The sequence below is a fragment of the Mus pahari genome, chromosome 7, assembly GCF_900095145.1.
Source record: "Mus pahari chromosome 7, PAHARI_EIJ_v1.1, whole genome shotgun sequence".
In the NCBI taxonomy this organism is placed as follows: Eukaryota; Metazoa; Chordata; class Mammalia; order Rodentia; family Muridae; genus Mus; species Mus pahari.
In genome coordinates this window covers 72,074,721-72,088,645 of record NC_034596.1, presented here as the reverse complement: position 1 = coordinate 72,088,645, position 13,925 = coordinate 72,074,721, and the positions used below count along the sequence as shown (strand labels likewise).

The following is a 13,925-nucleotide window of genomic DNA, read 5'->3' as shown; positions in this document are numbered from 1 at the left end:
TGGCCTGGGTCTTTGTCTTCCTTTCTAAAATTTTCAAGTGTTTCATACTGTGTATGAGTGTGCACATGGGTGGAGGTCAGAGGTCAACTTTGGGGAGTTGCTTCCAGGGATGGAACTCAGGTCACTGGGCTTGTCTCACTGAACCATCCTGCTGGCCCCATGTCTTCTTTCTGTCTTCTTTCAGCCACGCCTGGCTTTATCCTTTTTTTTAAAAATTATTTTAAATTTAAATTTGTAAAATTATAGTGTGTAGCCAGGTGGTGGTGGCACATGCCTTTAATCCCAGCACTTGGGAGGAGAGGCAGGCGGATTTCTGCATCCGAGGCCAGCCTGTTCTGCAAAGTGAGTTCCAGGACAGCCAGGGCTATACAGAGAAACCCTGTCTCGAAAAACCAAAAAAAAAAAAAAAAAATTAGTGTGCACACGTGCATTTTCACATACACATATGTATATGGGATGTGGCATGTGGAGGTCAGAGAACAACTCGCAAAGCTTCCCTCAGCCATGGGAATGCCAGAGATTGAAATCAGGTCATCAGGCATATAAATGGACACTCATGTTCTACCTGTGTTTTGTTCAAGCTCACACACTCATAAATCCAGGCACAAGGCAAATGGAGGCATAAATGAATGACCGAGTTAATGTCTTCTGTGAAGGTAGGGTCGGAAGAGGACAGAGGCATGATTGCATTTACTTTCTCCATGAGGGGACAGAGAGACCCTTGAGAGAATGAGTTTATGATGTTCCCACGATTGGTGCTCACTGTAAGAATAGGTCGCCCCAGAGTTCTCATCCAGTGTAAGCACATTGAAAAAGTACCAATCCCACCAAATCCCGGGTCTGTTGTGCTCTGTGGGATTCCTTTCTGTTAACATTTTCCCCTCTGGGCAATAGACGAACACCTCTGTCTTAAAGCCCTCAAGGGACAGTTCTCCAAATCAGAGACCCTGCTAAAGAATGGCAGTGCTGACTATGTCTCTTTCAATCCGCTCCTCACAATCCGTCTGCCAAGCACTTGCATCATCTGAGCAGCAAGTGTGGGACTGAGGTTAGTGATGCCGACTGTCTGACCTGCAGCTCCAGCTGTCACCAATGGTGCTTCATGCCAAAGGGGTAACCTGAGTGTTACAGTGGGGAGCCCAGGCATCCCTCTGAAGCACCCTCTAGTAAGGCTGCCCTCTTGAAAATTCAGCCCGTTTGGATTGCTTATCTTAAAGTCAGCAGCTGGCATATAAATTCTGCAGAAGGGCCATGCACTAATTTTAGAATAGTAACGATAGGGACAGACTCTTTCTCTGGTGAAATGGGATAGGGGATTTGTGCCTGGTGGTACATTTTGTTTTCTCTTGCTTTCCATCATCTTGATAGTGCCTGTCATTGTATCTGATAACTGATCCAGTTATCCTGGATGTCCAGCGAGCCTAGATGTTGGCATTATGCCACTGGCAACTTAGGGTGCGACATGCCAGCCCAGTGTGTTGGATTTTTCCATGTGGCTCAAAGGAGAACTAGAATTTCAGTATGATCTTAGGCAGAGTCAGAAAGGGCAAAAAAAATGGTAGAAAGTGGGCTCCTCCCTTAGAAGGGGGTAATGCTGTCTGCTTTAGACAGGACCTGCCCAGTTTTTCTTAGGAGGCAGAGAGGCAGGATGGCTTTTTATGATGCTATTGTTGCAGTGAAGAGCAAGGGTTGCTTTCCTTCATTCTCCATCTCGGTTCCCCATACTTGGTCCTCAGGAGCAGAGTTAGCAGAATCTCCCACTTTCCTGAATAAGGAAAACCTTTTACTCAGACTTCCCAGGGACACTGAGGAGCAGGCCAAGGTCTCCGAAGGATGCTCTGGCAGCCATGCTGAGATGCTGCTGCACAACTTAGGATGCCCGGATTGCACTGAGGGCTCTGCAGACAAGCTTGGGGGGTGGTTTAGAGGACCAAGACATACAGACTAAAGTGGATGGGTATAACTTGTAATCTTTTTTACTATATGCCATAGCTACATCTCACCTTAAGAAATACTGAGCCAAACTCTAGAACTTTCTTATAAACATCATTAAACACTACAACACAAAATACCAGTAACTGAAATAGACTATATTCACACACTGCATTGAGTAATTTCTATGCATCATTTACACAGACTCCATGAGGAATTCTCTCTATAAAGAGAGGGAAGCTGGATGGACTAGCTGGACCATAGTCTGTAAGCCATTCTAATAAATTCTGCCCTCTTGTTGATCCATTCTGTAAGTTCTGATTATCTAGAGAGCCCCGAAGGCCTTTTGAAGACACAGAGTGCCAGTTACATGGCATCAGCCTGGGGGGCTGGGCCAGGGATCTCCAGAAGGTAGTATATGCTTTGAATCGGTGTCCAGTATATGGTAGTGTCTCCCATAACCAGGATCCACAGGTCCAGGAGTCAAGGGGTGGAAAAAGGAATAGTTCCATTCCCCATCACCCCTAGTAACCCAGCAGAAAAAATGTTGCTTCCTGTTCCAGTGACCTTAATTTCTATTTGAATAGAAGTTTTGGTTCCAGAGGTAGGAGGGCTCCTGCTGGGAGTCACAACAAGCATTTCATTGAACTGAAAGTTCAGACCTCCCCGTGGCCACTTGGGGCTTCTGATGCCCTGGAGCAGACAGGCTGACAGGAATAACAGTGTTAGGAGGGGTGATTGATCCGGATTACAGGGAGGGAGATTGGATTACTTCTCCACAGTGGAGTAAGAAAGATTATGTCAAGAGTACAGGAGATCCTTTAGGGCAGTTATTCTCAACCTGTGGGTTGCAACCCCCTTGGAGGACAATGAACACTTTCACAGGGATTTCATAGCAGATATTCTGCATACCAAATATTTACAATTCATAACAGTAGCAAAGTTAGTTATAAAGTAGCAATGAAATAATTTCACAATTGGGGTGACTACAACATGAGGAGCTGTATTAAGGAATCACAGCATTAGGAAGGTTGAGAACCATTGCATCTGTTGGTGCTACCATGTCCTGTGATTAAAGTCACGAGGAAAATATACACACACATATACACACACACACACACACACACACACGTTTATGTGTGTGTAACAACAAGAGAAAAAGGACATGAATTTGGAAGCAAGGGAGGGGCAAATATGAGAGATCAAAAAGGGAAAATGATGTCATTGTATTTTTTTTCTCGTTACACACACATAAACGTGTGTGTGTGTGTGTGTGTGTGTGTGTGTGTGTGTATTTTTGGTTTTTCAAGACAGGGTTTCTCTGTGTAGCCCTGGCTGTCCTAGAACTTACTCTGTAGACCAGGCTGGCCTTGAACTCAGAAGTCTGCCTGCCTCTGCCTCCCCGGTGCTGGGATTAAAGGCATGGGCCACCACTGCCCGGCATGTATGTATTATACACACACACACACACACACACACACACACACACACACACACACACTGGGAGATTGCCCAAGAGCACTTGTCACTCTTCCAGAGTACTCAAGTTTGGTTCTCAGTACCCACATTGGGCAGGTAGGTCACAAAAGCTGCAACTCTAGCTCCATAGGATCTGACATGCTCTTCTGATCTCCTTGGGTACCCACATATATGAGGCAGGCACACACACATACAAATATAAACATAAAAATAAGTATTTAAGGTTGGGTATGGTGGTACAAACCTTTAATCCCAGCACTTGGGAAGCAGAGGCAGAGAGATAACTGAGTTTGAGGCCAGCCTGGACTACAGAGTCAGTTCCAAGACAGACAAGGCTATACAGAGAAACCCTGTCCTAAAAAGCCAAAAGTAAATAAATCAATAAAGTTGCCAGACATGGTGGTCCACACCTTTAATATCAGCACTAGGAAGGAGGCATAGGTTGGAGGGTATCTGTGACTGTGAAGCAAGCCTGGTTTATCTAGTAAATTCCACACCAGCCAGGGCTACATAATGAGATCATGTTTCAACACACACACACACACACACAAAACCAATCAAGTCAGACAGAATTCCATCACAGAGAAGGGGAGATTGGCACAAAGTCCCACCCCTAGCCAAGAGTCTATTTCAATTGATAGCTGCTAGGAATGGGAAAACCATTCTTGTCTTCAATGGAATAATACTGGGGATATGAACCACATCCCAGGGCAGGCCCCATGCCCAGTAGCTGGTCAATACAATCAGACTCCATAGGTTTGTTGTAGTTGTTGCTGGTTTGTTTGGTCTTGGGTCTTCGTGTTTGCTTGTTTGTTTGTTTTAGAGAGAGAACGAACATGAAGTTGGGAGTACTGAGAGGTGGAAGAGGGTCTGGGAGGAGTTGGGGGAGGGAAAAGCATATGCCAATATAGTATATGAAACTTGGAAAAAGTAAATAAAAACATGAAAAATAATACAACTACCTGACAACAAAACACACATAAAAATAAAAGACCATCAGCTAGACTCTCGGTTGGTCATCATAGCTGAGTAAAGAGAAAGATGTCAGGACAGCTGACATTCCAATGCCCAGGGTAACCTCCTCTCATTAGTAAATGAGTTTGTCTGGATTTCCTGCATTTGAACAGAAAATGAAGAACAGGAGAAATCAGCGGAACTGGATTTAAGTCATCTTTATTCCATTAGAGTCCCAGAAGAGTTCCCAACACAGTAGCATGTCACAAAGTACAGCGCCAGGTTGGCTGGGTAATAGTGAAACAGAAAGGGTCTTGTGTTTTGAAATGTTGAGATCTATATCAAAATAGATGGGTACTTCTGTAATACTCTGGGACAGATGAGGTGTCAGTGGGGCAGACAGAACCACACTCTTCAGCTCCAGGTGACTAGACCAGACCCATCAGCAGACTGCAATGGGCTCCTAAGAGGGAATCACACACTGCTGCTGTTTGCAGAAATGAAGCAGTTCTTTGCCTTTTGGATTCATTTTACCAAATGGTTTCCTCAGCAGGTCAGATATACTGTTCGAGCAAAATGGGAAGCATTTTCCAGGAATAAGCCACCCGACTTAACCTGAATAAGTCTTCGTCTGACATGCCTGGGTTCTGTGGAGGGCCATCACCCCACCCTGAACCAACCTCTCCCTAACCTTACCTAAGCTTTATAGCTCTCAATCACCCGGCACCACTCACTGCTAGGAGGGGGTCCCTATGGTGGATGAGGGACTCTGAGCCGCCGATATTAAGTAGGTTGGTTCTTCCTGACTCAAAGCTGGAACTACAATAGCACCACTTCCGCCCAGTGTAACGAAGTGCTCTCAATGGCTATGGTACAGAGGAGCACTCAAACTGCTACAATATAAAAAGGGTTCCCAGGCATCTACACTGCACAGGAGCTCACCTTCTGCATGCCTTCCTAGGGAACTCTTAGATACAATGTAAGGAATAGCTTTCTTTCTAAGACCTGCTCCCTTTAAGTTTGGGTGTAGACTAAGAACTGAAGGCACATCATTGCATCTAGAGCTTTACAGGCTTTCCAAAGCATCTTACATTCATGAATTTATTCAGGGCTTCTAACAGAACTGCAGAAGGAGTGCAGTATCACACTCTGTGAGTCTGTCTGGTTTTATAGAAACAGGACACTGAAGTCTAGAGTGCTGCTCTGTCCTGTGGCTGTGTGGCTGCCAAGAACAGTGTGACCTAAATGCCAGGGTTATGACCTCCAGTCCTGTGCTCTCTCAGGTATGCACACAGCACTGTCTAAGATCCCTCTGGAGTAAATGGAACAGTTCTACTCACGGATCCTTTACTCGGATTTCTGTTTTCTACCATGTGCTCTCTGGGACAGGCTTCCATGTAGGCCACAGCGCCTTCGGTCACCATGCCTCCCTCCTCAGCCTCCTGACAGCTTCTCAGATGTCCCTTGTTTTGGAAGACCTTGGTATTTTGAGAGTCACTGGTAGGTAGTCTGTTGAACTGAACTTGCATGTCGATCTTATGGTTAAACGGATTATGGCTCACTGGGAAGAAAACCACGGAGATCTTCACACTGCATCACATCAAGGATGCCTGCCATCGCCTGACTGAGCCAGTGCTCGTTAGCTTCTCTTCCATAAAGTCACTCCTCGCCCTCTCTTTCCATGCTGCTCTTTGGAAGGAAGGCAACTCCATACATACCCCACACTGACAGAGTAGGACCATCAGAAATTCTTTCCTACCCCTGCCTTCTCTTCCTTATTTATTCATCCATCCATCCATCCATTGACCCATCCATCCATCCACCCAATCATTGCTATCAGCATGGACCTATGGAAATGTAGTGCACACTCTGGGCTATATTCCAAAACAGCAACTTACTCATTTTCAAATTATTAAAGCTTTGTTCACTGAGAGCTCCTGTCTGACCATCTCTTAATCCAGTGACTCTCATCCTACAGGTCTAGATTCCTTTGGGGCTGAACAACCCTTTAACAGGGGCACATATCAGATATCCTGCATATCAGATATTTGCATTATAATTTATAACAGGCAAAGTTACAGTTAAGAAATAGCAATGAAAATAATTTTATAGTTGTGGGTCACCACAACATGAGGAACTGTATTAAAGGGTCACAGCATTAGGAAGGTTGAGAACCACTGCCTTAATCACTGTGATTTTTGTTATATGCACAAAATGCTCTAGTTTCTGCCTCATTCCGTCATTTACTTTTGCAAGGAGTCCTGGGTTCTTTTGACAGGAAACCAAGATCTGAGTGTAGAAGTGCTTTGGTTTTAGTTGTTCTGGTCAGATAACCACTAGAAAAGACATCTTACTCTGGCTGTGCTAATGTGAACAGGGGACTTTATCAGAGCAACTCAACTCAAGGAAACAACAGTACCCCAAATTACTTTTTCATCCAAACAGGGAAGTCTAAACAGAAAAGAAAACACACAAACAACTTCATTATTAGACAAGCCATTAGGCTTGCTATATTTTAAACCAACCCAACACAGTTACAACAGAACCACGGGAGGCTTAGAACAACAGAGACGTTTGTCGGGGGTCATCAGGGAGAATACTGACAGTATCTTCAGCTTTGCCACACAACAGACACAGCATGGTATATTCCTAGAACGAGACAAAGTGCAAAATTACCTCAAGGGACAGAGAGAAAGATGTTCTATAAACCATTGCTCAGTAAAGCTTCCCTACAAATTATCACTGGTAATCTTCCTGAACATTAGATTACTTTTCCAAAACCTATTAGGAACGCTTTAGGTGTATTCTGTATACTCCTGGAGCCTTTTGTTTATATAAATTCTCATCATGTATGTAAGAATGGCTTACATACTGAAGTATATGGATATTTCTTGGTTTAAGAAAGCATACATATTTAGCTTAGTACTAACAAAGATATCTGGGCTGGGACTGCATGTGGCTCAATTGGTAAAGTACCTGCCCAGCATGCAAAAAGCGCTGATATGAATCTCCAGCGATGCACAAGCTGGACATGATGGCACACAACTGTATCCCAGCACTCAGGAGATAGGGTTGGAGGAGCAGGCATTCAAAGATAGCCTGCACTCCAAAAGACCTTGCTTCAAAAAAATAAAAAATAAAAATAAAACAAAAACAAAAACAAAAACCACACCACCACCAACAACAAAAACCAAAACAGAACAGAACAGAATAAAGGTAGTGAAGTGAGGTGGCTTAGCAAGTAAAGGGTGCTTGCTGTGCAAGCCTAGTAACCTGAGCTGACCCCAGGAACCTCCTACACAGTGGGAGAATCTACTTCTGAGGGTGGTCCTCTGACCGCTACACATTCCAATGCAAACATGTGCATTGCACACACACATATAAAGATAAATAATAAAGCAGATTGGATGTATATTTTAGGGACAAATTATTGTTCTTAGGACTGTTCCTATCCAGGGTATTTATGCAACAGGATGGGAAAAAAAGAGACAGAATTCTCAAACTGAAAAGCTATCTTTATCAGCCCTAGGAAATAAAAAAAAATAAAAATAAAAGTACATTAAATTCACTAGCATGCATACCTCATACTTAAAAGGTTAATTGCCTGAGACTTCATCTATTTAGGTGTCTACGAAGTTTCATGGATCTGGTGTGTAACAAGTGTCTAGACTGCCGACAGAAGGGGATTTATTTTAAGCACAATTCCTTAGGGCAAAGTCCTGTTCTGACAGTTATCATAGATGTATTTCCTTTAAACTTTTTTATTTAAAATATTTTTATTTTGTTTACAAAAACAAGTATCTACATTGAATCTACTAGTGTCTTCACACTTGCTGTTGCTACTGCTAGCTGTCTGGAAATGGATCAGACAATTAGTTTCTCGGGACTGGACAGTCACTAGAGAAGGCTGTTGAGCTCAATAGAGACAAGGCATAAAGACTCTAAAGAAGGCAAGTTCCTTTCTACTTCAACTGGCGAGTTCAGACAGGCAGCAGACAGTAGACTGCTGCTTCTTAAAGACTGTTCTTGAATTAATCAATCGGCCAGCTGATTGGTTTCCAGTGCTGGAGGTTAAATCCTGAACCCTGTGCACACTAAGCAGGCAGTCTTCCGCTGAGCTACTTCCCTGCACTCATGATTTAAAGTCTCCTCTATGCCCAGGAGAAACACATATAGGCTAAAGCCTGGAGGAGAGATACCACGCTGATACAAAATACAACAGTAATCTACCTCTACAAGGCATTTACTGCTGTCAAATTATTCCACCGCTTGAACCCACTGGACATCACCATTGGGGATGCAATCTCTTACTAGAAACCAAGATGGAGTAACAGAGCGTGATGGCAAACATCTCCAATCACACACTAGGCTGAGACAGGAGAATCCTAAGGCTGAGGTCAGCCTGGCTTACACAGCAAGGCCTTGTAGGGGGAGAGGGACAGAGGGAAGAGAGAAGGGAGGGAGGGGGCGACCCTGTGAAGCTGCACACATGGCTGAGTTCTGAGTGAGAATACAACTCAGCTGGAAGTATGCTTGCCTTGCAAGCATTTAGACTAATGTTTAATCCCCACTATGGCTCAAAACAAAACAAAATCTAAACAGCAACAAAATAAAAATGTTTGTTTGATTAAAAAAGGAAAGGGAACTGAATTTTCAACTAAGCTAAGCTTTGTCAAGTGTCTAGTCAGTGCTTCTGAGCTTTGCGATATATGCACGGTGGCCAGCCATTAACCAAGGAAAGAATGCACCATGACCTTTACCAAACTAACACACAGCATATGGGAAAAAACTGATATAATGCATGATATAACCTGGTAAGATTATTAAATTAGTGAGACCTGTCATACTTGTGCCCTTTGGTTTATAGGCAGTTTCGAATGCAAATTTCATTGTTAAGTCAATGATTTGGAATTCAAAAGCAGTTTTCCATGGGAGTAATGTTATATATGTGGCAGTCAGATTCCCAGGAAAATGCCCAAGTCTTTTAAATTTGCACTGTACAAAGGCTGTGGACTCTAACCCCATATTCTGGTGTTTCTGTGGGAAAGTGTGGCTAGATTCTAAGCTGAGATGCCAGGGCCACCGTCCCTGTGCTGCCAGGGCTGTGGTGAGATCAGGACCTTTTACCAAGCTGTCCAAGTGGGAAGACTCACGGGCCCCAGGCACTCATAGGAGACTCGAAGCGCTAAGGGCCAGAGGTCTGGAGGAAGGGTGGATTGAGCAGAATCTGCCCACTGTGCAGCCAGATCTTCTGCTCACTCAGAGGCCCTTGCTCTTTACCCTACTTCTTTCCATCCTGTCCTCTTTCCTGGCCTACTGAGGAATGGAAGACTATCTCCCATCCCCAGCATCCAGAGGTGACACACCATCCATCGAAAGGCTGTTGTCAGAAGGGTTCAAAGATTACTATCATGTGGGATATATTTTGCTGCTCTCCGTACTTAACTCTCCGTCGTGCCCCTGTAGCCTTGCCATCAAAACAAAGAAAAGAGAATGAGAAAAAAAAAATTATTTTAAAAGAAAGGGAGAAAAACAGTCAAGCAGTATGGACTTCAAAAGTAGAGTTGCTTAAAAAGATGATGGTCAAACCTAGGTCTGGGAAAGACACTGAGCAAGTTAGAACGGGCAAAAGTACAGGATTTGGACAGGCCTCGGAAGGCCTATGGGAGGGTAGATTTAGTCAAGTGCAAATGAAGGCATTTTACAAGGAGTTTAGAGAAACAGGGAAATCAGAAGAGCTGGTTAAGGAAATATTCAAAACCAAGCCTTGTGGTGCAGACCCACTCCCTCAGCACTTGGGGATAAAGCCGGAGGATTCCCAGTGCTGCACAATGAGATGCTCTGAAAAAAGGAAAAACAAAACAAAACTGTTCAGGTGAAAAAGCAAGAAGTAAAAAGTTGCTTCCAGAGTCGGTCACAGAAATAGCTAAGTGAAACAAGTTTAAATTATTTTTAACAAAATAAGAACTAGGTATGTTTAATATAATTTTAAAACATTAAAAAAAAAGTGTGTATTTGTGTGTGTGCTACGGATGGAAATATATAAAGGCAGTGCCTACAGAGGCCAAAAGAGGACACTGGATAATATAAAATACGAATATAAATTTAATATAACATTTTCAATCTAGAAAAGATGCTGGAGACAGTACCATGTGATTGTCCAGGAAATGAGGCAGAGCGGCTTTCAAGAAGAGTTAGTATAATCCTCCTGCAGTGGGCAGAAGGGAGCAGAGGCTGCTGCTGAAACACTACTTCCTATAGGGTCTCTGGGAGAGCTGGGGGAAGGGAGAGAAGCTGGGCAGCGCCAGCTGTGGGATAAGGATCACTGTGCTGTAGCAAGGATGCCAATGAGGACGCATAAAGGAACACTCTTTAAACCATCTACCAGCGGAGAACAGGATATGGGTTGGTAAAATAAGACTGCAGGCAGAGCCCAGCCTAAGAGCTTCTGTTTTCAGGAGGAGTGTAATTACCTAGACATTATGACTTCAGCCATCTTCCTTTTTCCTTTTCTTGTGTCTATCCAGAGTAATTTGGGGGTTGTTGGAAGGTGGTTGCACTCAGTCAGGGAAAATGACTGGACTTTGGTCTCACAGAAGTGCTTTACAACAGCTGTCTTGGGACATAGACAGGCAATCTCAATATCCAGTCAGGGTTCTAAAGACCTCATGTGCACTCAGGAAGAGAGCTGCTGGTGCTCATTTCCTCATAAAAACAGAGCTAGGGGGCTTTCAGCCATGAAATGGTCACTTTCTTTGGCCACTACTATTCTCTGAGCCATGTTTTTGCTCTAAGGTACACATATTAAATAAATATTTTAAGGCATAAAATTTGGACATTGAATAGTTATAGTCAAGATGTTTAGATTGACCAAAACATTTGAGATCACACCCTGACACATGTGACTATGTTCCTTTTTTTCCACTTAAACTCTGAGTGAGGGATTAGAGATGGCTCAGCAGTTAAGGGCACTTGCTGTCCCTACTGCTCTTTGTAGGAGACCTAGGTTAGGTATCCAGCACCCACATACTAGCCAGTTCATGCCATGTGTGGCTCCATGGGATCCAGGGATCTAGTGGATCTGTGGATCCAGGGATCTAGTGCCCTCTTCTGGCCTTCATGGGCACCAGGCACAATTGTGGTAGACAATATACTGCAGGCAAAATAATCATACACAGACTAAAATAAGAAAACTTAGGGCTAGAGAGGTGGCTCAGTGATTAAGAGCACTGGCTATTCTTCCAGAGGACCTGGGTTCAATTCCTAATAGCCATTGGCAGCTTGTAATTGTAACTCCCTGACACCTTCTTGGGGCCTCTGTGGGCACTGCATGCATATGGTACATAGACATACATGCAGGCAAAACACCCACACACATGAAAGTAAAATCAAATAAAATCTCAAAAAAAAAAAAGTAAAAACTTAAAAATACCACTGGCGGGTATTATGCTATTTTATGGTTCTACTGCAACTGATAAACTTTTATTTTCCTAAGTAAATACTATCCAAATTTGAATGACTTGATAAACTCTCTTAACTGTTGAAAGTTCTAAGCTGATATTCTTTTTTTTTTAAAGATTTATTTATTATATGTATATGAGTATGCTGTAGCTGTCTTCAGACACACCAGCAGAGGGCATCAGATCTCATTACAGATGGTTGTGAGCCACCATGTGGTTGCTGGGAAATGAACTCAGGACCTCTGGAAGAACAGTCAGTGCTCTTAACCACTGAGCCATCTCTCCAGCCCCTAAGCTGATATTCTTATCTTTCAGATAAATAGGAAGTTCACACAAGGTCAGTCTATTGCTGTTCAGTTTTTCTTCCTGGCCATCAGACCTGAGAATGTTCAGCAACCATGGGCCTACACCAGAGACCAGAGTTCTTCACATGCTCTCCTGACTGCAAGAAAATATAACAAACCCCTTTTCTCTGGTGGTTTTATTTTTATCCTCCAACCTTGACATAGCCATCTTAAAGTTTAGCTTAACAAGTTAGAAAACAACTTACTATACTTGAAACCAAAGAGTTGCTTAAATCCACACACCAACAAGAGCAAACAAAGACAGCCTCCTTGTCAGACTCATACCCACCAAGAGGATTGGACAGCATATGGAATTCACTATGGGCCTGCCTCTGGCTCCCCAGTGCTGGGATTAAAGGTGTGTGCTGGTACTACCCAGTAGCCAGTACTTGAATTAAGCCAACCATGTAATTCCCACAGCACTTAGAGAAAAGGTAACACAGTAGTAGTCTCATAAAAACCTGTAATGGCAGGCTAGAGAGATAGCTCAGCAGTGAAGAACATTTGCTGCTTTTGCAAAGACCCAGGTTCAGTTCCTACCACCCACGAGGTGGCTTACAACCATCTGTTACTCCACTTCTAGGGAATCTAGGGCTTTCTTCTGTTCTATGGGGGCAGCTCAGGTGGTACACACACACACACACACACACACACACACACACACACACATACAGGCACACACAGAGGCAAACATACACACATAAAAACAAATCTTTAAAAAAAATTTTTTTGAGAACCCATAATGGATTAAATAAAATGACAGGACTGGAATGTCACTGTAAAGCACACATTTTGATTTGTGACTCAGGTGAAGATGCACAGATCCACCCACCTTTAAAGTTTCCCAGCATGCACAGGTAACGACAGGGGTGCACTCCAGTAACAACTGCTAGCACTTCACTACAAAACGTATGTATAGATGCTCAAGAGTACTTTGAGTCTGTGTCCCTCCTCAACAATCCCCACATACACAGTACCTGAAACTCGTCCATGATGCTGAATGTATACTCGTGTCTGGCTACTACATGATGACAATTCTTACACAGATCTGCCAAAACAAAGACACATAATCAAGTCTGGAGAAGTTCGTTAAAACAATGAAATTTCTATTCTCAGCATATCGTACTTAAAAGGAATTTTAACTCTGTCACATTTATCACAGCAGGAGACCCATTAGAATATTGACCTCAAGGGTTCCCTGCGCACATATAATTCCCACTGAAAGCTCCCTGCAGAAAGCAGCAAGCAGATACTCTGGAGCTGCTCCCTTACTCGCTTACTTTTGCAGTACTAAGGACCAATCAGAGAGGGACTCTGCCACTGACCTACATTCCCAACCTTCTTGTCATTTCTGAGTCAAGGTCTCACTTAGTTGCCCAGGCTGGCTTCTGAACTCACTCTGCAACCCAAGCAGGCCTTGGCCTTTCAGTCTCCTGAGTAGCTGGGACCAAGCTGGCAAGATTGAGCAAAGGTGCTGTCACCAAGTAGCTACGGTAAAAGGTCTGGGCCACCAAGTCTAGTACTGTGCGTTTTAAAAAGTGTGACCCCATCTAGCTATGCAGAAGCTGTTATCCTCAGGAGCAACAGTAAATGTGCAGTTATAACCAGGATGAAGAAAACCAACTGTGGGGCTGGTGAGATGGCTCAGTGGGTAAGAGCACCCGACTGCTCTTCCGAAGGTCCTGAGTTCAAATCCCAGCAACCACATGGTGGCTCACAACCATCTGTAATGAGATCTGACTCCCTCTTCTGGAGC

At 43.7% G+C, this 13,925-nt stretch overlaps 1 protein-coding gene across 1 annotated transcript in view; it reads right to left on the bottom strand.

Annotated features, from left to right (window-relative positions):
• Positions 1–6,598: 6,598 nt before the first annotated feature.
• Positions 6,599–13,925, bottom strand: part of Churc1 (churchill domain containing 1) — a 15,016-nt gene continuing 7,689 nt past the window's right edge. Inside the window, exons 3-4 of the mRNA XM_021201833.2 lie at positions 13,147–13,217; positions 6,599–7,014 (exon numbers count right to left, since the gene is read on the bottom strand). Coding sequence (XP_021057492.1) covers positions 6,922–7,014; positions 13,147–13,217 — 164 coding nt within the window. The 3' untranslated portion in view covers positions 6,599–6,921. The remainder of the gene's footprint in view (positions 7,015–13,146; positions 13,218–13,925) is intronic.